We start from the raw sequence: 25,339 nt of genomic DNA on the forward strand, positions 1-25,339 counted from the left end.
TCGTAGGTTTGCCGCAGGGTACAGAATGATTCATCACTCCTTTGTAATTCCTTAAACACAGTCATTGTGATAGCTGGACTGTTGATAGCACTTCGGAACTGTCGGGTGATTCCTTCCACTGATTTCGTGCGACTTCTTTACAACCACCTTCCGAAATGCTCGACGGTCCTTGTCCGTCCGTTGATGACGTCTGCCTGGCCTTGGTTCAGCTGTGGTTGTTCCTTCGCATTTCCACCTTACAATTACATCACCAACAGTCGACCTGGACAGTTTTTGAAGAGGTGAAATGTCCCTGATGGATTTGTTGCTGAGGTGACATCTAGCGAGTGGTCCACGTTCGACGACGCTGAGTTCTCCTGGCCAACCCACTCTGGTGTTATTGCTCCTCCAAAGAGACCAAGAAAGTCCCCGTCTCCTTTTGTACTGGCAGGACCGCTTCTCGTGACATCTACATCTACATCTACATTGATACTCCGCAAGCCACCCAACGGTGTGTGGCGGAGGGCACTTTACGTGCCACTGTCATTACCTCCCTTTCCTGTTCCAGTCGCGTATGGTTCGCGGGAAGAACGACTGTCTGAAAGCCTCCGTGCGCGCTCTAATCTCTCTAATTTTACATTCGTGATCTCCTCGGGAGGTATAAGTAGGGGGAAGCAATATATTCGATACCTCATCCAGAAACGCACCCTCTCGAAACCTGGCGAGCAAGTTACACCGCGATGCAGAGCGCCTCTCTTGCAGAGTCTGCCACTTGAGTTTATTAAACATCTCCGTAACGCTATCACGGTTACCAAATAACCCGGTAACGAAACGCGCCGCTCTTCTTTGGATCTTCTCTATCTCTTCAGTCAACCCGACCTGGTACGGATCCCACACTGATGAGCAATACTCAAGTATAGGTCGAACGAGTGTTTTGTAAGCCACCTCCTTTGTTGATGGACTACATTTTCTAAGCACTCTCCCAATGAATCTCAACCTGGTACCCGCCTTACCAACAATTAATTTTATATGATCATTCCACTTCAAATCGTTCCGCACGCATACTCCCAGATATTTTACAGAAGTAACTGCTACCAGTGTTTGTTCCGCTATCATATAATCATATAATGAAGGATCCTTCTTTCTATGTATTCGCAATACATTACATTTGTCTATGTTAAGGGTCAGTTGCCACTCCCTGCACCAAGTGCCTATCCGCTGCAGATCTTCCTGCATTTCGCTACAATTTTCTAATGCCGCAACTTCTCTGTATACTACAGCATCATCCGCGAAAAGCCGCATGGAACTTCCGACACTATCTACTAAGTCATTTATATATATTGTGAAAAGCAATGGTCCCATAACACTCCCCTGTGGCACGCCAGAGGTTACTTTAACGTCTGTAGACGTCTCTCCATTGATAACAACATGCTGTGTTCTGTTTGCTAAAAACTCTTCAATCCAGCCACACAGCTGGTCTGATATTCCGTAAGCTCTTACTTTGTTTATCAGGCGACAGTGCGGAACTGTATCGAACGCCTTCCGGAAGTCAAGAAAAATAGCATCTACCTGGGAGCCTGTATCTAATATTTTCTGGGTCTCATGAACAAATAAGGCGAGTTGGGTCTCACACGATCGCTGTTTCCGGAATCCATGTTGATTCCTACATAGTAGATTCTGGGTTTCCAGAAATGACATACGGTGGTCTGTCGGGATTCTTTGTATCAGATGGTGTAGTTGTACAAGGTTTTATTACTTTTGTACATAACCGTCTACAGTAAATTTTATTTGTGTGTTGCAGGTGAGTTGAGGAACGCAGTCGTTGACTGGGGGAATAATCCCGTGGCGGTCGCTGCAGCAGGTCTGACAAGCATCACTACGCTTTCTTCTGAGACATGTACCATTTCTACGAGGACGTGCTGAAAAGTACTGCCTCCGAATTTATGTGTGAAGACTCTTATTAAAGCTTTTTAAATACAACAAACGGCGTCAACATTCTACATCCTCATTCTTCGTGTGTACATATTTATTTCACAACGTAGTCACCCTGGCGACGAACACATTTCTCCCAACGAGAGACCTGTTTGTTGATACAGTCATTGTAGAATGTGTGACTTTGTCGACGGCGTCCCGAGTCACCTGTGCTTGCGTCGCTTCACCGCTATCAAAGTGAAGCTACGAAAGGTGTTCTTTAAGTTTTGGAAATAGATGAAACCCGGATGGAGCCGAGTCGGGACTGAATTGAGGATGACTGATGACAGTGAACCCAAGACGTCAGGTTGCTGCAGATGTCGCGGCGCTCTTCTGTGGGCTGGCTGTATCACGCTCAAGAAGAGGCTGCTCCATGGATGGAGGAACTCTTCGAATTCGAAATTTGATCACAACACGTTGTTTTTCACGCACCGAGGTAGTTACATTAGACCAGTCAGTTTTCGCGTTGGAATTCGGATCCCTCTAACAGCTTAGGGCTGTAAATATGTAGACATGGAGAACAAAGAAGTACAATGTTAATAACGTTTGTTTTTTAAAAAGGCTTTAAGAGTTTTCACATTAAAATACGGAGCCATTGGTTTACAGCACGCTCTCGTACAATACATTGCATTTTCTCTGCTCTTATCTGAAGCTTTCAGCGATCAATTGCACGTCAGTGCTTTACCAATCACTCGCGTTATCTCGTGTGATGTTTATAGGAAACAACCTGATAGTTGCTACATAGTACTAAACATCCCTATTTCCCCACACGCGACCTGCCGAAAACATTGGAAAAAGTGCTAGTAGGTTGGATAATGAAGTAGTAAAGATACTCACTTTACTCAAGTTTGAAGCTCCTCTTGATATTTTTCCGTGCTTGCGATTTAAAAATTGGATTGTTTTGAAAATCAGCCTTATGCAAACACAATTAATTTATTTTCCATTTTGATGTTTACCCAGACATATTTCGACACCCATGTGCCATCTTTTGTGGGTCAAATCTTTTTTGTGTGTAAAGTACAGTATCAAATTTATAATAATATATCTATTGTAGGTATAAGAATTGCAAGATTACATCGCTAAATGAACTGCACTATTATACATCGGTTTTTGTGCAATTTTTCGTCGTTTTTTGACAGCATGTCATCTGCAAACTAGCCATGAAGAAAAATTTTGTGTATTTGTGAAGAATTGTTTCGTGGGTAGAGATTATGTGCGTTTCTCGAGCGACGCGAAGATGGATCTAGATCAGGTAGGATACCAGGGATCCTCATACTGTTTTAGTTCCCAGCACATTAATATATGTAAATTTTTCGGAGGCCCCCGAAGTAAAAACATTGGTCTTTCTAAAGGAACTAAATTCAGGATGAAAAGTAAGAAAGAATTAAAGGACCTGCTGAATGGAATGGTCTAATGAGCACACATCATGGATTGAGAGTTAACCGAAAAAGACGGGCCGGCCGGTGTGGCCGAGCGGTTCTAGGCGCTTCAGTCTGGAACCGCGCGACCACTACGGCCGCAGGTTCGAATCCTGCCTGGGGCATGGGTGTGTGTGATGTCCTTAGGTTAGTTAGTTTTAAGTAGTTCTAAGTTCTAGGGGACTTATGACCTAAGATGTTGAGTCCCATAGTGCTCAGAGCCATTTGAACTATTTGAAGGAAGACGAAAGTATGAAGAGTAACAAAAATGAGGTTAGCGATAAACTCACCATCGGCGAATTACACGAGGTGAAGAAATTCTGCTACCTTGGAAGGAAAATAACGCTAGACGGAAGCATCAAGTAGGAAATGAAAAGTAGACCAGCACAGGGTAGAGGGCATGTCAGGCCATACGAGGATTACTGGTGTCAAAAGTAGGCCTTAATTCGAGGAAGAAATTTCTGAGTGTACCCTTGGAATCCAATATTGTCTGGAATTGAATCATGGACTCTGGGAAAACCGAAGAAGAAGAGAATCGAAGAGTTTGGAATGTGGTGCTTCAGAAGGATGTTGAAAGTTAGATGGACCGACTAGATAAAGAGTGAAGTGGTACTCCGCAGAATCGGCGAGGAGAGAAATATACGGAAAACATCGACAAGAAGAAGGCGCAGGATGTTAGGACATGTGTTAAGGTATAACTTCCATGGTACTGGAGGGAGATGTAGAGGGCAAAAATTGTAAGGGAAGACAGAGATTTGAATACATCCAACAAATGACTGAGGACGCAGGTTGCAAGTGCTTCTCTAAGATGAAGAGGTTAATACAGGATTGGTATTCATAATGTGCCTTATCAAACCAGTCAGAAAACAGATGAGGGGAAAAAAGAGTAATTGAAGTGTGCAGTTAATGTGATCAGGTTAGCTTGAAAATATATTACTAAAAGAAACACCAGTTGTAAATAAAAACAATCACTTGAACGAATTTAAGAGCTGAATCAGTTTTTTGTTCAGCACACAACTCTCAAATCTCGGAAACAAACTGGGATACAGCAACCCTGATTTCTTGTTCCACGCTAATTTTCTCTTTACTCTTATAACACTGACAGTTTAAAACCAAGCTTGCCACGAATATAATTTTACAAATGGAATTAATTACGTTGAGCTTTACCACTGAGCAATGAATATTCATGTTTTACTGACATCCAAACTACTGAAGCTCCATGCTGCCAAATTTTACCCTCTATGTAGTGTCGCAATGCAACTCATTAATGTTCTTCTAGTAGGTGAGTAAATTCTGGTGGAGCTTTCACTTTTTTTGGACACCAATCCTGTCACTGGTTTGATTCGGCCCGCCATGCGCCCCTCTCCGTGTGAGAGTAGCACTTACTCTCTTCGTTCTATGTGTGTTTAGTTTTCGTGCTGTGATGTAGGTTGCAGTAGCTATGCAGAGATAAAGAGGCTTGCACAGAATAGAGTAGCGTGGAAAGCTGCGTAAAACCAGTTTTCAGAATGAATTCGACGACGACGACGACGACAACAATTCAAAAGCCAAATCCTTCAGCTAACAAGCCATCGGACGGGAAAGCTAAACCCAGGAATAGACCGGCATTTCCGTTGTTCTTATATCATTGTTATGACGATCGTAACTACATGGCACATACCGTACAGTGAATGGTGAACAGATGTCATTGGATTTTTACTTATCCTTCCTGTATTATTTAGTTTTGCAGAAGCTGTGCATAGTTTGGAAAATAGTGTTCATTATTACTCTAATCGGCTCCGTAGCTTCTCATAAGAAATTAAACAAATTAATAATGGGTAAATGTTATACTAATCAAATCTGTGTGGCGTAAAGGAGCCATCCCCAAGATAATCCCAGTATGTGTGCTCTTTTGTGCGTTATGCCATTCTTACAGGATCACTCCAAGCCAGATGGGGGTATAGCTTATGGCTATAGACAATTGAATAATCGTTAACTGAGAAGTTATCTGGCTGCAGAGGCGAGCATGCGAAATAACATATTCCTCAATGATTTATCAAAGTAAAGTATGTAGAAATAGCCTCATTTTTTATCTTGCTTTGGGGTGCGATGATGATGGTAGAGAACGTATTTGAAATAATTCTAAGAGAGGAAGCTTTATATAGTCTCTTACGTAGAGTCTCTTACGTCGCGATAAATCACTCGGAGCTGGTGAGAGTCGCGTGATACAGACACCAGAGCGCAGTAGGCTAATATGCAGTGAAAAATCCCATAAGCATGTTGGAAGTGAAGGAAATCGGCATTCCCTTCGTGGTAGGATACTGGGAAACTGCGTTCTATCCATGAATGATATTGGTCAACTGGTTGGAATCCATATACGGTTGGAGCGTATTCAAAGACGGTTGGCACGAGTCTAACTTGTTGTAGAGTCTAACACAAATGTAAAAAATTACTGGACTGCCAGAGGCCCGAAAAACACTTGTTATTCCTTGAAAATTTATGTATAAAATCTTAAGACAAAGTTTTCAGGGTTTAATCTGTTAACCTGCTTAATTCCCCAAGCTACAGCCCAAGGAGAGACAGTGAAGGTTGAGGTAAATTTCGCATTCTTTGCGCTTTGCATCCGTGGATGAAACGGGAGAAAACCTCAGTACGTGGTACAATTAATAGTACTCTGCCCACGCACTTTACATTAATTTTTCGGATATAGATGTAAAAATAGGGGAATTTACTTATTCATCCAGATATACAACTTAGTAACTTCACGTATCAGTACAGTTGTTCCATATGACGAACACGTGCTGATAAATATAGCAAAAAGTGTGGCAAGAACGTTATAAGATGTTGCATAAATACAGATATTTCATTCATGCAAGAAACACCTCAGATCATGTTGTACCATATGATAGATTATCTGACTCAGCAGCTTACAGTTAGTTGCAGCAGGCTTAGTGTATAAGAAAGATATCTTCGACAATCGAGGGATATTTCACGTTTTTCTGTTCCAATTTTCCCAAGCTTTTTCTGTTCCAGTTTTTCCCTTTTTAGTGTAGCAGGTTTCAATGATTTTTTTTTTTACTCCAGTGAAATCCAGTACCTGCGGCCGTCGTAAGTTTTTCGCGAATTTCCCGAGTTACTTCATCCTAATGCAAGATGAATTCTATAATAAGTACGCCGCTGATATGCTTTCAGTTACTGGGCATCCGTCTTTGTTGACAATGATATCAGAGTTACGTCAAGCCCTTAACAACATACCCTTTTCTGTAAATGGCTGAGCAAACGTTCAGACAGAGAAATAAGCGAGACTGTTGTTACACTTGCATGTGTTTGAGCCTATGCGAGTGTCAAATAAGAATCTTCTGCGCATGCTCTTGTTACTATGAAGCTAGGTGGTAAGCTGTCAGTCTAAACAGAAATATGGTGTAGAATAACTGCAATTAAATCTCTGCCATAGGAGAAATAAAACTAACTTCCGTCTGCTAGGCGGAAAATGTTTCGCCTTTTCCGTGATTCATTCATCTTCATCGTGGAGCGATTCCGTTCACCCCTTCTTCAGTTAACATCCGTTAAACCATAAAAACGCTCACACCATCACCTCAGCTGCAGCCGCGGTTTTAGAGGTAGCCAAACTATATCAAATGCTGCTAGCTGCAAGCGAACAATCAAATGTGCTGCATCACGTAGCAGTCCGCGCTTTACGATCGAGAATTCGAGATCGCTTTCGGGCGTCATTTCAAACTTGTCCCAGTAGCGACTGATTAATTGTCACGGCAGGAACTCGAGGCAGCCGTTCTGTAAGCGATCACTGGTTGCGCCGAGAGATTGCTCAATACTGTATTTAATAACAGGGGCGCGTAATATAAAAGCTCCGCCGAACGGCTGATGCCGGTCAAAAGGGCTGGCGATAGCGGCTGTTGAGGCCGGCGGCCACCCGCGGCGCTGCAGGCGCAGCGAGGGGCGTGGCCTGTGCGGCGGCGCACGCGCACTGGCTGCTCTGCGGATCGCGCAGCGGGGCTCCACTATGGCGGCCGCAGTGCCCGGCGAGTGCTAGCGGCCATGAAGGCGGTAAAGCTCCGCCATAGCAGTCGCAGTTCTTCCAGAGATCTGCGGTCGTGTGTGAGCAGCGCTTGAGGGTTTTGAACGCCAACAGAACGAATAACACTTGACCGTAACGTCAGCGATTTACCGTAAATAAAAGGAGTAGCATAATGTCGACAGGCCTAACGTACGCGTTCTTCTGTTACTGTCCCCCAGAGAAACAAAATTATTTACTAACTCCACAAGCACATTTTACTGCATTTACGTTGTCCTCTGTGGATAGATTAGACTTTTTGGATAACTACTGTAACTTGCATTCACTTGAACCTTCTTATTGTACTTTAGTGTCTTTGTCTCCCTCAATCTTCTTCACATTCTCCTCCTTCACACTCCCCCCTCCCACCCCCGCCCCCATCCTAAAAAAGAAGATCCCTCCATTACAAAATTCATGATTCCTTGATGTGTCAGGATGTGCCTCATCAACCAATCCTCCTTTTAATCACGTTTTACCATAAATTTTCTTTTGTCTTCCATTAAATTCAGTACCTCCTCAGAAGTTATCCGATCTTCAGCATTATTTTTTTGGCACCACGTTTCAAAAGCTTTTGTTCTCTTCTTGCCTGAGCTGTTTATCATCGACGTTTCATCCTTGTACAAGGTACGTTTACCTTCAGAAAAGACTTCTTAAAATTTAACTGTCTTTTCGATCTTAATTTCCCTTTTTAAGAAATGCTTTCCTTGTTCTTGGTAGTGCGCGTTTCATCCTTCTGTGGTTCGGCCACCGTTATTTATTTTGCTGCCCAAACAGCAAAACTCATCTACTACTCTTCGTATTTCATTTATTAATCTAATCCCCACAGCATGACCTAATTTAATTTCTGCTATAGTCAGTCACTATTGTTTTATTTTTGTTGATGGCATCTTATAACCTATTTCCGATACACTGTCCATTTCCTCCAACAGCTCTTCAAAGTACTTTGCCATCTCTGATCGAAACAGAATATTACCAGCAAACCTCAAAGTTTTTATTGCTTCTTCCTGAGCTTTAATTTCAGTTCCCAAATTTCTCCTTGGTTTCCTTCACAGCTTGGACAATGTGCAGAGCAAATAACACCGGGGACAGGCTACAATCCCGTACAACTACCTTCTCAACTGTTTACAACTACCTTTTCAACTGTTGATTTCCTTTTATGTCCTTCAGTTCTAAAAACTGCAGTCTCGTTTGTGAGCAAGTTGCATACAACTTTTCGCTCTTTGTGTTTTATACCTGCTACTTCAAAATTTTCGAAGACTTTGTTCCAGTCTTCATTGACGAAAACTTTCTCTGAATGAACAAACGTTATAAACTTATGGTTTGCTTTCTTTAGCCTGTCTACCAAATACGGCGGTGTTGCCTCGTGTGTTCCTTTCTCCGAAACAAAAACTGATCTTTACCGAGGTCAGCTTGCACCAGTTTTTACGGTTCGACTGTAGCGGGTTGTATATTCTATCCAAGATACCACTGAGCACAACAGAGGCCCTTAAAAACGAAGAACCAGTTGCACAGAATTTAATTATTCATCACAAGTCTCTTCCTACTACGACACCAAGTTGTAGTTTCACAATGTCGACCTAAATTAAAATTAACCATACTGTGACAGATATTCGATATGAGAAAATCACAGAACAGGGCATACATAATTATGATGATTGCCTGGGATGGTTGAATAAGAGCGTTGTAAGTGTGCTGTATCTATGTATGTTATAAATGTAGTGAAGGTCTTCTTTAATGTTACCTTAACCCAATCTTGTACTAACCAACAGAGAGCCGCAGGTAGCATACTGAATATTTAATCGTCAACGACAGACGGTCATTTGTAGAGCAGAAATGGAATTTGAAAACAGTTTTGATGGGAAAAACTGCCAGAAGCAAGAAATTCGCAGCAGGGTTTGTAGACTTTAGGAAAGTGTCACTATATCGACAAACTAACACATTGTGATTTTCCCGTAGAATTGGACACAGGCAGCACGACACTGCTGTTTCAGAAACAATAACGAAATCTACCAGCGAAGTTACACTCTTGGATGAGATTTGGTGCTTGTTTTAAGTGAGGACAGGTGTAAGGTAGGGGCACGATCTAATCGCCATTACTTTTGAACGTCGCCTAGAATAAAGTCGTCAAAGAATGGGAAACCTACTTGCAGAAGAAGTCGTTACGAACCAAATTAGAGTAGTTATCAGGACGCGAGAACATTGCTGCCCGCTGCTTAGCATTCGTTCGTGATGATGTCTGTCACCGGAGATCCTTCATACAATCAGAAATGGTGTCAAAATTGGGCAACGGATATCGTTTGGAAGGCAGAGTGCGTCACTCGATTTAGGGGAAAGGCTGAAATTAATCCCTGCAAAGAACGATAGAATAAACGAAGTCGGTCAGCTCAAGCATCTCGGTATACCACAGAACCGATTGAACTACGGGGTATTCGGTATGTAGGGAGGAATTTTAAAGTGCCGTAGGACATACAAAATTTATTGAAAATGTAATATTTATTTAACAAATATTTAAGTAACTTTTCCAATTTGTGTGTGAAAAATTATATCCTCCATATGACCATCCAATACCGCACGGCAACAAGCAATGCGTTCATTGAAGTTCTCGATGACGCGTTCACAAACATCTGGTGCATGCCGTTAATAACCCTTTTAATTTCATCATGCAGTTGGTGTGTTGTTTACGATTTGATCACGTACACCTTAGATTTCACAAATCCCCACAAAAAAGTCACAAGGCGGTAAGATTGCATGATTGGCAGGCCAGTCCTGGTTGCCACGCGAAGAGAAAATGTTTTGAGCAAACTTTTCGCTCAGTAAAAAAATCGTTTCACGGGATGTGTGACATGTCGCGCCATCTCTTGAAACTAAAAATGTCATTTTCATCAATAAGAAGGAAAAACCAATCGGGAAGAATGATTCGGTTACGGTCGCCCCTCATCATTTTCAAAAAAGTACGGGCCGATCACTCCTCCTGCCTAGAACCCGCACCACACAGTCGTGCGTTGTGAATGCATCTCATGTTCCACAGTCTTTCGCGCATTTTCGTTACCCCAAATTCTGCATTTCTTCTTGCTCACGTACCCACTGAGATGGGAGTGCGCCTCATCTGAGAAAATTATTCTTTTTGTGAAGTTCTCGTTCTCTGCTTGTCGAGCCAAGACCCATTGAGCAAATCGATGTGTCTTTCCACGATCTGCAGGCTTAACTCTTGTATAAGTTGAATCTTGTATGCATGCATTTTCAAATCTTGTGGAAGGATGTCACGCAGTGAACTTGGTGATAAATTGTTGAGCTCGTCAGGAACCGATTTCATGGGGCTTACGATCATATTGTCACGCACGACAGCAATGTTTTCTTGTGTTCGAACAGAGCACGGTCGTCCTGTTTTCTTGCGTCTGAAACTGAACCCGTGGTCTCAGGCTTCCTGATCACCTTTCGAACTGATGATTCGGTTGGCGCTGCATTACGTCCGAATGTCACACGCAATTCACGAATGGTTGCCGTGGGACTTTCACACTTTTTGTAATAACTTCTTATCACTTGGAAACGTTTCTCAGGTGTCATCTGCTCAATGACGAAAATAAACATCGTGCTTATCACACAAAAGCTATAAGGCTACTAATGGGAAGGATCGCAATAACAAACATGAAAAAACCACGGGTGCCAAACATCATAGGGACAAAATGCTGCAAAATTCAAATTTGTCCTTACGTCACGGAGACCCGATAGATAAAGTTTCAAACCGTCGAACTGGAAAATGAAACTGGTATTGCAACAAAAGAAAAACACCCACAATATGAAAACGATCTCAAGTGAGACCAAGACACACAGTCGCAGTTATTGATCTAGAATGCCTGTTATTAGCGACAAGAAAAGTGGTAGAGAAGAAAGAACTAAAAAACCTTGGCCCTAGAAAAATCGGCTGTACTTAATGACAGTAGACGTTCTACGAAGTCGATTCAGTTTATTTGCATGTATCTCTCGAATGGGAAACGCTAGACTCACTAGATGCATACCTAACTACACCGCATGTTAACAAAACCAGAGCCAGCCGTTGTGGACGAGCGGTTCTAGGCGCTTCAGTCCGGAACCGCGCTGCTGCTACGGTCGCAGGTTCGAATCCTGCTTCGGGCATGGATGTCCTTAGGTTAGGTAGATTTAAGTAGTCTAGGGAACTGACGACCTCCGATGTTAAGTCCCATAGTGCTTAGAACCCTTTGAGTAAGACCAGAGGAAGGGGCAATTGGTGTGTAAAAACGATTTATTAACATCGAGGAGGATTTGCAGAATACAGGAATTATAGACGAAACGTAAATGAGAGGAACGTTTTTAGAAAAAAATGATACATTTATTTAATTGGATACTGGAACCAGAAGCAGCGCACAGGGACAACCACTTTCATTCCAATACGAGGAAGAAACAGCAAGCAGAAGAACCAAAGAACATTGGCGCTGAAGAAACCTGAAATACTGGGAATAATGTGATGCGTAATAGACGACATTCTATTCAAGAAGACGTCTGTCGTACGGACTTTCGCATGACTCAGAGTAAATGTCGCATTCATAGTAGCAACATTATTGTCTGCAAGTAGTGGTGTGAGTTGGGTGCACAACATAATTTATAACTGGAAGTATTGTGTAGGGCATGCCTGTAGGACATAAGGAAGAAATGTCAAAAGTGAAAGGGCAGAGCATTTCGGCTGTTTCCAACGCCGTAAGCTATTCAGAGCAGGTCGTTTGCAACTTGACATGCTTGCTACATACATGCGTTGCGTATCACTGTAAGGTACATGCCTGAGGCTTCTTATTGTGATACGCCCGATGCTTTCTTTTCTTGAGACTAAAGGATGAAGCGCGGCAGTAGAGGTTGCTGATACAACAGTTGTGGCGAGTTGTAGGATGTTCCTATATTACTACAACCTGTAATTCTGTAAGTAGGTTTCCACGATTCTTATTAGCATCTGTAAAGATAATTCTTCTAGCTTGCACGAAAGACAAACGATTTGGTAATGTATTAACGTTTTTGGCACCGCAGTATTTGATAGCCTAATGAGTACCGATATGGATATGCAGTGTGGTCAGAAACAGTGTGTACAGCGTAGGTTAAACGGTAGGTTGTGGTGAGAAATAGTGTTAAGAAAAAAATTTGATACGTTGCGTCGTATCCGAGTTAATTACCATCGAAGTTAGCCAATCAGGCCTTTGCGCGCGCTAATTCAAGCGGCCCGCCAGATTCAATAAGTGTCAGTTGTTTTCATAGCGTCGATGATATCGCACGAGACTGCTCAACCTTTGGCTCGGGTTAGATCCTTACTACCGTCTCATGTCCAATTTTTGTAGCGCTCTCTTGTTCAATTTTTGGAATCCAAACGAAGATGTCGTTGGACGACATCGTCTCTGGCGGGCCGCTTGAATTTGCGCGCGCAATGACCTGATTGGCTAACATCAATGATAATTAACTCGGAAACTGCGCAAAGTATCGAATTTTTTTCTTAACAATTCTTTCTCAGTCCAACTTACGCTTAAACATACTTACAAGTCCTTCAGACTGTTTCTGACCGGCCTGTATAATTTTCAAAATGGTTCAAATTGCTCCAAGCACTATGGGACATAACTTCTGAGGTCATCAGTCCCCTAGACTACGTAAACCTAACTAACCTAAGGACATCACACACACACCCATGCCCGAGGCAGGATTCGAACCTGCGACCGTAGCGATCGTTCGGCTCCAGACTGTAGCGCCTAGAACCGCGCGGCCACGAGATATTCAAACTAAGGACTTGTCGCTATAGTACCTTTGCCTGTGATATGTAACAACTTATTTATTATTTTGTTTAGTTTGTTATATATCTTTGTCATTGACTCTTTCGAGGTTACTGTTTTTGTATTTCTTGATTTGCGTAGCATTTGTCGTTGTCATCGACTTTTGCAGTTCTAATAGGTTTTTAATCTAACATTAAACAGCCCCAAGAAGGTACTACCGTAAACCACATTTCTTTGAGAAGTCTTGTGTTAGTTGGTGGTTTTAACTCTGTATTCGTAAACTGTAATAGGTCTATGTCTATTTCGCGATTAACTGCTGTTACCGGAAATATTGACCTTGCCGATACTACCCGTCTGCTTTGACCCATGACACCATCAGAATGGCGGACACAAAGTGCTAACCGAAATTTAAAACGTGCCATAACAAGAATTATAATTATTCTCATGACATCAACATGCCACATTTCAACCTAAACTAGACAATTGGACAATGTTAATTCACACATTCATGTAGTTAAATGTTAGCTCGGTTTACCCTTCACGCAAACAACCCTAAAAATTTAGCTTTCGAAACCCTTTTTGTTGTGCTCTAACTAGACACTGAAGTAACACGATACGTCTATTAACATAACCAGATGTGAGGGCTTTGCGTGCAAAGAGACTTAGATGTCATCATAGTTGTACAAGCGCCTCTTAAAGTTCCTTACCCCTTCAATTTAGTTAATATTTATTAGCACTTCTCCTGTCCTTTCTTTATATAACAGATACATATTTGTAGTGCAACGCAGGCTTATTGATGTGTTAAAAAATACATATACGAATGTTTTCTAATTTATTTCCTCACTCATTCGTTATGTTATTTCAGATTATTAACTTTAAAACTTTTGTAGCTGTATTTATATTAATGATCTAAAAAGATGAAGTTGGCATGTACTAATGAAATAATTCGATACGTCTTTGGTGCCAGTGTAAACTGTCTTCACGAATATAATGGATAATTATCTCACGTTTAGAATAAATACATTTCGTGTACCTCAAGTCAAATTTTATTTTTGCGGTACTTCTTCAAATTTATTGTATCAGTTACGGAAAAATGGCAGTTTGAGAATTTCGCCCCCTATTGGACATATTTTTGCTACGCCTATGTTATACCTGTCATGGTCACGGCGTTATTGTAATTCCACCACGACTAATGTTTCCTTTACTGCACAGTCGCAGACTGGTCAAACATTTCTCCCTGAGCGTTGTCCAGCAGGCAGCGCGCGATGTATGCGCCGGGAGAAAGCCGCCAGTATTGTGCGCGCGCCAGATTCACGATATTTAATGGCGGCGACGCTTTCTAAGCGCACCCTTCACACTCCCGTGAGAAACCAGCCTCCCCGCTGAGCCTGAATTTCACAACCTCCGCCGTAGGCTTAAATCCGGCTAAAATGGAACTAATTGCATGGTCCAGCACGCCGTACTGTCAAAAGGCTGAAATGACATTTTGTGGTTTCCACGGTGTTGAAAGACGCTTGAGATTGCAGCTGATTAAGAATTCACGGAGAAAAAATTATTTAACTTTTTATTCTCCTTTTCCCATTTGTTTCTCGACTCGGTTATATCTATTTTTGACAAATTTACATGCTATCGATTTCAGAATCAAATGACTCCATTTCAAGCACTTAAATTGATGCAGAAAACCATCTCTAACCCCAAGAAACCATCTACACTGAGGTGACAAAAGTCATACACGTATACTCACGGCGGCAGTATCGCCTACAAATGATATAAAAGGGAAATGCTTTGGCGCAGCTGTCATTCGTTCTCAGGTGATTAATGTGAAAAGGTGTCCGACTTGATTGCCGCCGCATCACAAGCTTTAACAGAGTTTGAACGCGGAATAGTCGTTGAAGCTATATAGACGCATGGAACATCGATAGGGAACGACGTCCGCAGTGTAAAGCGTGTGCCGAGGATACGAAATTTCAGGCGTTACCTCTCACACACACAGCGCAGCGGCCGATGGCCTTCACTTAATGGCCAAGAGCAGCGGTGTTCGCGTAGAGTAGTCAGTGCTAACACGCAAGGGACACTGCTTGAAATAACCGCTGAAATCAATGTGGGACGTGCAAAGCACGTAGCCTTTAGGACAGTGCGGCGAAATTTGGCGTTAATGGGCTATGACAGCAGAAGACCAACGCGAGTGCCTTTGCTAACAGCACGACATCGCCCGCAGAGCAGATCCTGAGCTCGTGCCCATATCGGTTGCACCCTGGACGACTGGACCTGGCCTGGTCAGATGAGTCCCAATTTTAGTTGGTAAGAGCTGACGGAAGGTTTAGAGTGTGGCGCAGACCCCAAGAAGCTATGGAACGAAGTTATCAACAAGGAACTGTGCAAGCTGACGGTGACTCAGTAATGGTCTTGGCTGTGTTTACGTGGAATGGACGGGGTCCTGTAGATGTTCATCTGCTTGGAGACCATTTGCAGCCATTCGTGGACGTCAAGTTCCCAAAGATGGAATTTTTATGGATGGCTACGCGCCATGTCACAGGGCCACTGTTATTCGCGATTGGTTGGTAGAACATGCTGGACAGTTCGAACGAATGATTTGGCCACCCAGGTCGCCGGCATGATCCCATAGAGCACTTACGTGTCATAATCGAGAAGTCAATTCGTGCACAAAATCCTAACCGGAAACACTTTCTCAATTATGGATGTCTATAGAGGCAGCATGGTTCAGTATTTCTGAAGGGGATTTCCAAAGACTTGTTGAGTCCATGCAAAGTCGACTTGCTACACTCGAAAATGGTTCAAATGGCTCTAAGCGCTATGGCACTTAACATCGGAGGTCATCAGTCCCCTAGACTTAGAACTACTTAAACCTAACTAACCTAAGGACATCACACACATCCATGCCCGAGGCAGGATTCAAACCTGCGACCGTAGCAGCAGCGCAGTTCTGGACTGAAGTGCCTAGAACCGCTCGGCCACAGCGTCCGGTCCGCACTTGATACACTAACCCGGATAAAGGAAGGCTGAAACGATATTAAGAGGTATTCCATGACTTCTGTCACCTCGATGTGTCCGCAACCATCTCTTGGAAAAATTGGCCTGAAATTAAAACATATTTCAGTATCAACACACACACGAAGACACCTCAGTAACAACAACCTGCCGCTAGTGGAATCATTACCCACCAATGCGCGATTGAACTAATGATAGGTTAGTGCAGTTATGGAAAACAATTAACAGGTTGTGCACTATGTGTGGCTCTAACCTTAAAAAATGATTAACTAATAAGGTTGTATGGCATTGTTGGTTGGGCGACCCTGGAACGGTTGTTCAGCCACCTAAAGAGAACGACTGTCCTCGTGCGCAGTGGCACCTTTCCTTTGCGAAGTGTGTGAGTCGTCTCTTAATTATGTCTTTTCAGTGTAGGTTTAGCGTTTACTGTCATGTTTGTGTTGTTGACCACTATGAGACGCAGACAAACACGGGAGAGAGTCAAATCATGCGCTGCCGTATAGCGTGGTCCTGTCGAAAAGCACGAAGGGCCTTACCGAAATTAATGTTACTACTCGACGAAGCGATGACGCATCACACGCCGTGGCTCCAAGATATATGCTGAGGAGGATGAAATTTAACCCACATCTAGTCGTGAGAAACTATACGCCACCACCTCCCTCGTTATGTCGGCCAAATACTGACTATAAAATTGTCTTCTACCACCAGGATTTGAGCCGGATACCTCGGAATAGAGTGACACCCACTGCCAAATTAGTAGCCATGGCTACAGAGGCGTATTGTATTTAACAAATCAAATGAAAGGAAAAATACTTACACATAATTATTTGATTTATCCTAGTCAGTTCCCATCCATCCCACATACATTGGTAATTTCTAGAGAATTTTTACTCTGTCCATCTAGAGGGTCGTACATGTAACGCAGTTGCAATATTTTTCGATTGACAGATGTGAGTGGGTTTCTCTCACTCGCTGCTTCTTCAGGTTCATGTCGGAGAGTATATGCAGTGCAAGAATGAGAGTTGATTAACTTCTTCCGTACCCATCAGTGGATACCTTACAGGCTCAATACAAAATCGAACAGCAGTTCCCAGATATACAAATGATTTGGCTTAGGCACTGTAACAGGCACACTCATGACACTTGCACCAAACTAATAGTATGTGAAACTATGAAACCGCTTGCTCAGTCATACGTAACTAGTGAAAGGAAGGAAGATTAGGGTTTAACGTCCCGTCAACGTCGAGGTCATTAGAGACGAATAGTTAGTGGTGAGGTGGTTGAACATGGATTATACAAATTAATGTGGGTGCGAAGAGAACAGCATGATGTTTCTTTGACGGTTGTGAGATGATAGGGGCACAGCAGTTTCAGCAAATTTGCCTTACATACATCCATCATTGTGACACCCATTTGACCTTAATAGCTTGTCTCTTTTGTGGAGGTATGAACATTCGGACCATGTGCAGTGAAATGTCGCTGCTGGAGATGAATCCACAGCCATTTCTGCCACACTACCCTATCTTTATCCAGCTGCCTCTTGTCTGTCACTGCACAATTTCTTCTTCCATTCTCTCTTCTTTCCATTGCATTTTCTTTAATCTCTCTCTCTCTCTCTCTCTCTCTCTCTCTCTCTCTCTCTCTCTCTCTCTGTCTCTGTCTCTTCAAAAATCCCTATTCCTCCCTTCTGCTTTCGTGGTTTCTACTGCAAGTGCTCTGTTTTTCTCGCCATGTGTCTATTTTCTCCTGTGTTTTCCTCCATACACAAAGGTTTCTCTGCGTTCTCTTCTGCTTCTCCGTTCCCTCCTGTACTGTTCTGCATTCTCTCATAGCTCTCTGCATCCTGTTCTCTTTTCTTTTGCTGTCATATCCGTCATTATCTCTCTACATTTGCTTCTCAGCGACCTCTCCCGCTTCCCTGGCCCTCTTTTGCTCCCTTCCGTTCTCTTTTGCTTCCCTGCATTCTCTTTTGCTTCCCTGCATTCTCTTTTGCTTCCCTGCATTCTCTTTTTCTTCCCTGCATTCTCTTTTTCTTCTCTGCATTCTCTTTTTCTTTCCTGCATCCTCTCTTGCATCCCTGCGTCCTCTCTTGCTTCCCTGCGTCCTCTCTTGCTTCCCTGCGTCCTCTCTTGCTTCCCTGCGTCCTCTCTTGCTTCACTGTATCGTCTACTAAATCTATCTGTTTCTGTTGTTTTGCCGGCCGAGCGGTTCTAGGCGCTTCAGTCTGGAACCGCGCGACCGCTACAGTCGCAGGTTCGAATCCTGTCTCGGGCACGGATGTGTGATGTCCTTAGGTCAGTTAGGTTTAAGTAGTTCTAAGTTCTAGGGGACTGATGACCTCAGAAGTTAAGTCCCATAGTGATCAGAGCCATTTGAACCATTTTTTCTGTTCTGTTCTGCCCCACCTCCCACTGTCTTCCTACATTCGTTTCTCTGCATCCTTCTTTGCTTCTCTGCATATCCTTCTTTTCCTTGCGTTCACTTGTTTCCTTGCGTTCGCTTGTTTCCTTGCGGTCAGTTCTCTATCCCTGCGTTCGCTTCTCTTTCCCTGCGTTCGCTCCTGTTTCGCCGCATTTGCTTCTGTTTCTCTGCTTTCGTTGTGGTTTCCCTGCATTCGCTTGTTCTGCATAGTCTTTGATTTCTTCCTGTCTCTCTCTCTCTCTCTCTCTCTCTCTCTCTCTCTCTCTCTCACACACACACACACACACACACACACACACATATATATATATATATATATATATATATATATATATATATATATATATACGCTCGCGCATACATGCTGTGTACCTTGTCCACTGGTTATCAGCGAGGCCGCCCTCGCGAGATAAGCGGCCTCAGAGATGTACTCGAGCGGCGCCGACGGCAGTGTTTGATGTGAAAGGGAGGCGAGGCGCCATGGGCATGCCACGGGTGGCGAGGGCGTCCAGCTGGAACCGCGGTCGCAGCCGCCGCCCCAAGAGGCCGGCACGAACAGTGAGTACCACTGCAACACGAGTCACACGTCCCCAACCCATGCCGCTATTCTCGATCCACCGTTTATTTTTACCCGCAGTCTCTTCTGTGACTATTAGTCCTAACAAAGCTTAAACTATAAAAAAAGCACAGTGCAGTTTTGTTGGAATTTCACGTTATACTCCTGATCTCGCGAAGTAAATGAGTTCATAAGTTGGATAATGGTAAAAAAAAATACTTAAAAGTGGTATGAAAACATGCATATTGTAAGCACTGTAATGATCACATCAGTCTTCGCGTTGATTTATATATTTGCTACATTGTATTCTGCGATATTTCACAGAAAACTGTAAGCCACTTTGCTGTTTTGCCACATGTTTCATTTGAGTACTTCAGTCGGTGCGGTTGTTGTCGACCGTAGATGTATGAAATTAAGTGGGAAGCGGCTCGATTGCTATCTAATCGGCGATAATGTACGGCAGATTACTGTACTAATTTGGCCGTTGTGCACTTCGAAATTTTATTGCTATTCAACGTGGCAGCTGTACTACTGTACTGTTCCAGATTTGTTCTGTTCACCCTGCTTAGGAAGGGGGTAGCTGTTTGGACAGCATGAGGTGTAAGTTACCGGCACATGAAAAATATGGCTGACAGGAGGGAAAGAATTGGCAGATTACAGTATTTAATTATCACACTGCGCTCCAGTGCCGTTTGTAACGCCGTATAAATCATGCATTCATGTGCTTGGAGGATCCATCTGTCGGATTGATCCATTAAACTGTCTGGTACTTTTCGCACTTTCCGAGGAGACTATGCCGTAACACAGCTCATTACCCCTTCTTATGTTGTCATTCACTACTACTTCATAGGAACATGATCACCATCTAACATTCTGCAAAGCGTCATTGCAGCGCAAAACCAGACACTATTAAACGTATGGCACTTAGAAAATATCGGAAGAAGGTAATTCCAAACCTCTCGCTAACCAAGAAAATGACACAGTATCCACGTGTTGTCTATGTCTTTCTAATCTCTAGCCTGATCTGGATGGCTGTATCGTAGGGCTGGTAGTTATGCACTTGAGCGCGAAAAGCATCTGGGAAGATAGGAAACAAATATTTTACGTTGCAGCAGAGAGAGCGTCTATTGGTGGAAGCGAATCGCGTGGTACATACGCGCAGATAAACGGCTGCCAGTAAAACAACACGGTTACGCTAGACATGAGCTTTTAATCTCGGAGTACTTTCTTGAAGTGTGTAGGGCATTCTCAGTTATTCTTGTAATAAACTTCACTAACATTGGAAACTAATTATAGCGTTGTTCATCATCATGACGATCATCATCTTCAGCCAATACGAGTCTACTGTTAAAGTAAAGGTCTCTTTTAGACTTTACCATGCCTTAAGGCATTTCAGCCGGGATTGCGTCTCCCACTCCAGTTTCTTTCCAGATCCATTTGTTTCCTTCTCTCTTCTAGTAATTCTGTTCTTGTTCCATTTAAAATCATCTGCTCCGTTCAGCTGTACGGTACAAAATAAAAGTAGTCATCAAAATGGAAGCAGGTTTGAATACCGCAGTACTTCACTATTATTTTTTCTGTTGGAAGTGGCATTTTCTTGCATTTAGCCGAGCTGATTCAGCAATTCATAGGGTGCTCTAGTTTAAGACATAATGTTAATCGCCTCGCAACTTGGCATTATTCACGCACATACGGAGTTGCCAATAGTTGATTATTGTCAGAAAATGTGTTTGTGCTAACCATGAATCGAATCCTGAATCACTGAATGTGTGGCATGGTGCCAGCGGTTTTCTCCTTTTTGTTGTTGTTGTTGTTCTCCTCCTCCTCCTCCTTCTTCTTCAGCTACTACTGGTACTTCTACTTCCAATACTATTACTATTGCTAGAATGCGGATACAGTTTGCTGTCTTGGCACCTTGTTCAAAAATTTTGCTAAACTGACGTAGCTTCTTAACCAGTGATTCATTCAATAAGTATCTTTCGTTGTCATAAATCATTCCTCCACCATCGGGAATCGAGCAAAAATTATAGCGCAGTGTCTCTACTGCATTACTATGGAATTTAAGGTTATCCATCGAGCAAAGAAACAGTACGTTTGACTATAATCTCAGTAGAAAGGCAGTCCCACAATCATTTTCTGTAGAACTGATGATGCGAATCCAGGATTAGTCAGTCTTCGTGTCGTTGTGAGGTAAGTGAATCATGTTTTGATACGCAGCTAGCCTCTGACGAAATTATCTCCCTCTAGTGCATGATCCATGTATCGGGTAATCAGACGAATATATCTCTAAGGTTAATCGAAGTTCTGCCATTAAACTGCAACTATTTCACCTTCGAATATCTGTTCTTGAACGCACATTTGCTGGCTACCAAAAGTGAACTATTGTCTTACAAGTAAAGTTTCTGTGCTACCGAATATACTGCTCGATTACGATCTCCTACCGAGCGATGTCGTGCAGTGGTTAAGGCAATGAACTCTTATTTGAGGGGAGGGGGTTTCAAAGCTATCCAGCCATTCAGATTTTCCGGAATTTTCTTAAATAATTTCAGGTGAATGCGGGGATGATTTTTTAAACAGCCCTCGGTCGCATCCTTCCGCCACTTTTCTTCTGAGATAGCACTTGGTCTCTAACGACCTTGACGTTGAGGACACGTTAAAGGCTAATCTTACTGTTCTTAATTATCTTTCCTCGTCCCTGTAACCTTGGTTCTGTGTATTCTAACTTAGGATTCCATTGGCTGAAAGCTAGCTAACATGAAGCTCAGTTATATGCTCTCTTCCGGTGATTAGTAACTGTGGATTCGATATTGAGGCGCCTACTAAGACGTAGAACAATCTACGCAAAGTACTAGAGGAACTTATTCCGCATACGATGCTGTGACCTTCCACTGCTAAGGCAATTGTCGGTGAACGTGGTAACATTGAACCGGGCAGGAAACATCAGCCCAGTTCGTACTTTTTTTTTTTTCACTTTCATTTTCTCTCTGCGGCAAATATAGTCACACCTTGAGCTGCGTAGAGAGTGGAAGCTCTAGCTGTTATACATTGCATCGTACAAGTCCGTTCGGTTCGGTCTGTCATGTAGATAATACCTTGTCCTTGTAGCTCTAGATCAGTGTAAAAGATCGAAAACAGGTATCCTGCTTTAAATTACGTTGTTGCAAAGAATGCTGCCCTGTGGTGATTCTGCACGATGCAGCATCGTTGTCGAGCTTCTTGTAGTGGACACTATTGTTTGTCCTCGCGAGAAATGCGGAAGTGATTTTTCTTCATTTCTTTACCGGAGGCAGCGAGCCGTGTGTGATCGTGTAAAGAAAGAGACCCGTAGAAGCCGTGAAAAGACGATAATGTCTGTGATTACTGAGGATTTCTTTCCTTCCCTTCAGTCCGCTGTAGCCTTCTCTCATTTTCAATGTTCGTCAATCCCACGCGTCACACGTCTACTGTTATTAGCAATAGTTCGTGAGTGGCAGACATTTTCCAGATACCACGCCGATTCCGGTCACACATTTGTACCTGGGCTTTCCGAAGCACATCTCGGTGGTATTATTATTATTATTATCTTTGTAGTAAGCCTCTACGGTGTTTCGAGTAAAGGGAACAATCGTAAAGTAATAATGAATTAACTGCTAAGCTACAGGAAAAAGGTTTCCAGCAATGTTAAAACACAAAAGGATAAGTATTTTTCTCTTCGATTAAACTCTTGACTGCTTACCTTCCGAAATAATGAAGTGTTTCGAAGTGGAACTACACGCACTGTCTTGACGGCGCTTGGTAGCTCGAGGAAAGGTGGGTACAATTTTAGAACACATTTCAACGTCCATAGTGACACACTTCGTAAAAAATAACTTTGGTACTGGCTAATTGTGAGGCTGAACGTGTTCGCACAGGACAGTTCGTCTAGAAAGGGAGCAGAAACTCTGCTTGCAAGTATTTCGACCTCCAATTTAGGACGTTTCTCAACTGTTTTTGCAAAAGTCATTGCGTACATTGACACGTGATATATTGCTGTTAAGTCTTCTTCCTACGACCTCTGTGGTGCCGTTAGAAGAAGTCATAGTCAATTCCATATCTCGGCAGATCAAGAGTTGTCAACCTGGAGCAGCATACTTCCCTTGTGCTTGATATCTTGCCGAAATTCCAGATTGTGTCCCTTGAATGACAGGGGAAATATTATGGACAATTTCGGTAAAAATAATATTATGATGTGGTAAATTGTGTGCTTCAGCAAGTTTCGAAGATAGTGATCACGTTGCATGCGTCATCTTACAGAACTATCGTATTTTGTGCCAAGCTAAAGATGCCAATAGCTCTTTGTGCAGTGCAGTAATGCTTAAGTTCTAACCCGAACGTGGCGTCTCGTTTACATTGATATACAGCCGTGACCTCTGGAGAGAGATTAACGAATGTACAGTTTGTTGTAGTTTCTATTTCAGTGTTTGTGGGTATCGAAATGAGGCAAAGGAAAAGAATGAAACTCAACGTTAACACACAGCCTACTCCTCGCAAATAAAGCCATGATAGCCTCGCTGCTTGACGCACCCTCTGACAGACGGATCAATACGGACCTCACTCAAAGAGACAGTGCACAGAGTGTAGGGATTTAATCGAGACCATTGCCATCTATCCCCGTGATCTTTCAACTACGGAACACCTCTTCTCTACTCCTTACTGAATAAATTCTGCCAATAGAAATTTCTTCCATCAACATAATTCGAAGCAACTTCTTCCATGAGGACCACCGCGTCAATAACGCACGTTAACTACATCTTATATAAAAAGGGGTTCGATAATGTTTACTATTTATGAATAAGCTTCCTGACTCACTAACCGTTTTTACTTTCCGTCTTTTCTGTAGAACCATTAGACTCTTCTCGAGGATTACACATGATTTATAGACTTCGCAATGGACAAAGAAACTTATAGATACGTAATGGATGCAATTGAACTCCGTGACCGTTCCGTTATAGGGTGTGGAATAATAATAAAATGGTTCAAATGGCTCTGAGCACTATGGGACTTAACTGCTCAGGTCATCAGTCCCCTAGAACTTAGAACTACTGAAACCTAACTAACCTAAGGACATCACACACATCCATGCCCGAGGCAGGATTCGAACCTGCGACCGTAGCGGTCGCACGGTTCCAGACTGTAGCGCCTAGAACCGCTCGGGCACTTCGGCCGGCTGAATAATAATAGCTACCAGTCACAAAAAAAAGTGATTATATTTAACGATCGGCCGTTTTCGGCCTTGTGCCTATCTTCAGGTGGTTTTACGTTCAGTTATATGTTTCAGTGCTCAATGTTTGAGATCAATACAACTGGAGTATCTATGTCGTTTCCACATTACATTCATCGCATCTTATATAAAAAAAATCTCGATTTTTTACACACTGACTGTATATTACACATGATGGTAAATATTGGTACTTCTACGTTACGCCTGTGATGCAGTAGTCGTCAATAACTTCAGAAGCACATACACTTGCAACATCTGACGTGTTTACATAGAAAAATAGAGCTACGTATGTTTTCCTATGCAAACACGTTAAATGTTGCAAGCGCATGTGATGAATGTAATGTGAGAACGACATAGATACTTCAGCTGTATTGACCGCCAACACTGAGCATTGACACATGTAACTGAATGTAAACACCCTGAAGATGAGCCAAAAAATCACTTTTTAATGTGACTGGTAGCGGTTATTATTCTACACGTTACAAATAGATTGAATTTGGATATCGTTTGAAGACGTGATCGTTTATAAGCGTCGACGTGCGTCATAGACGACTGTATACAATCACCTTTCAAAAGATAGCGGCTTCCTGCGAAGCGGGAAAATTTCGCAGAAAAGAGTCTACGAGTGTTTTGGTATGCTTTTTTGTCCTTAGACTAAAGATTTGAAATGCTGTTCATGTACAGGCTCATAATTTGACTCGCCCTTCATTCGTTGAGTTCCAGCGCGTCAGTATAAATCGGTGGCACCAGTCTTCGTGTGAACACTACCTCGCCGGGAGATCGATAATGATTTGATATAGAAACCTCACGAAATATGTTATTGTTTGTGATTTCTCTCAGAAGTACTTTCCACGAATACCATGGCGGACTTACACCGGGTGTCCGAATGTTATGTAACGAGTGTTGTAAGTTATTTATACTGATAAAATACAA

General features: G+C 42.7%; 1 protein-coding gene across 2 annotated transcripts in view; it reads left to right on the top strand.

Annotated features, from left to right (window-relative positions):
* Window positions 1–25,339, top strand: part of LOC126481191 (segmentation protein cap'n'collar) — a 384,641-nt gene that overhangs the window by 82,257 nt on the left and 277,045 nt on the right. The window contains exon 1 of one of the 2 annotated variants that reach the window (XM_050104780.1): window positions 19,065–19,169. The exons of the other annotated variant lie outside the window; for it this stretch is intronic. Within the exon in view, the coding sequence (XP_049960737.1) occupies window positions 19,092–19,169 (78 nt within the window). The 5' untranslated portion in view covers window positions 19,065–19,091. Of the gene's footprint in view, window positions 1–19,064; window positions 19,170–25,339 lie in introns of those variants that run through there. 2 annotated transcript variants of the gene reach the window in all.

Source organism: Schistocerca serialis, chromosome 5, assembly GCF_023864345.2.
Source record: "Schistocerca serialis cubense isolate TAMUIC-IGC-003099 chromosome 5, iqSchSeri2.2, whole genome shotgun sequence".
NCBI lineage: Eukaryota > Metazoa > Arthropoda > Insecta > Orthoptera > Acrididae > Schistocerca > Schistocerca serialis.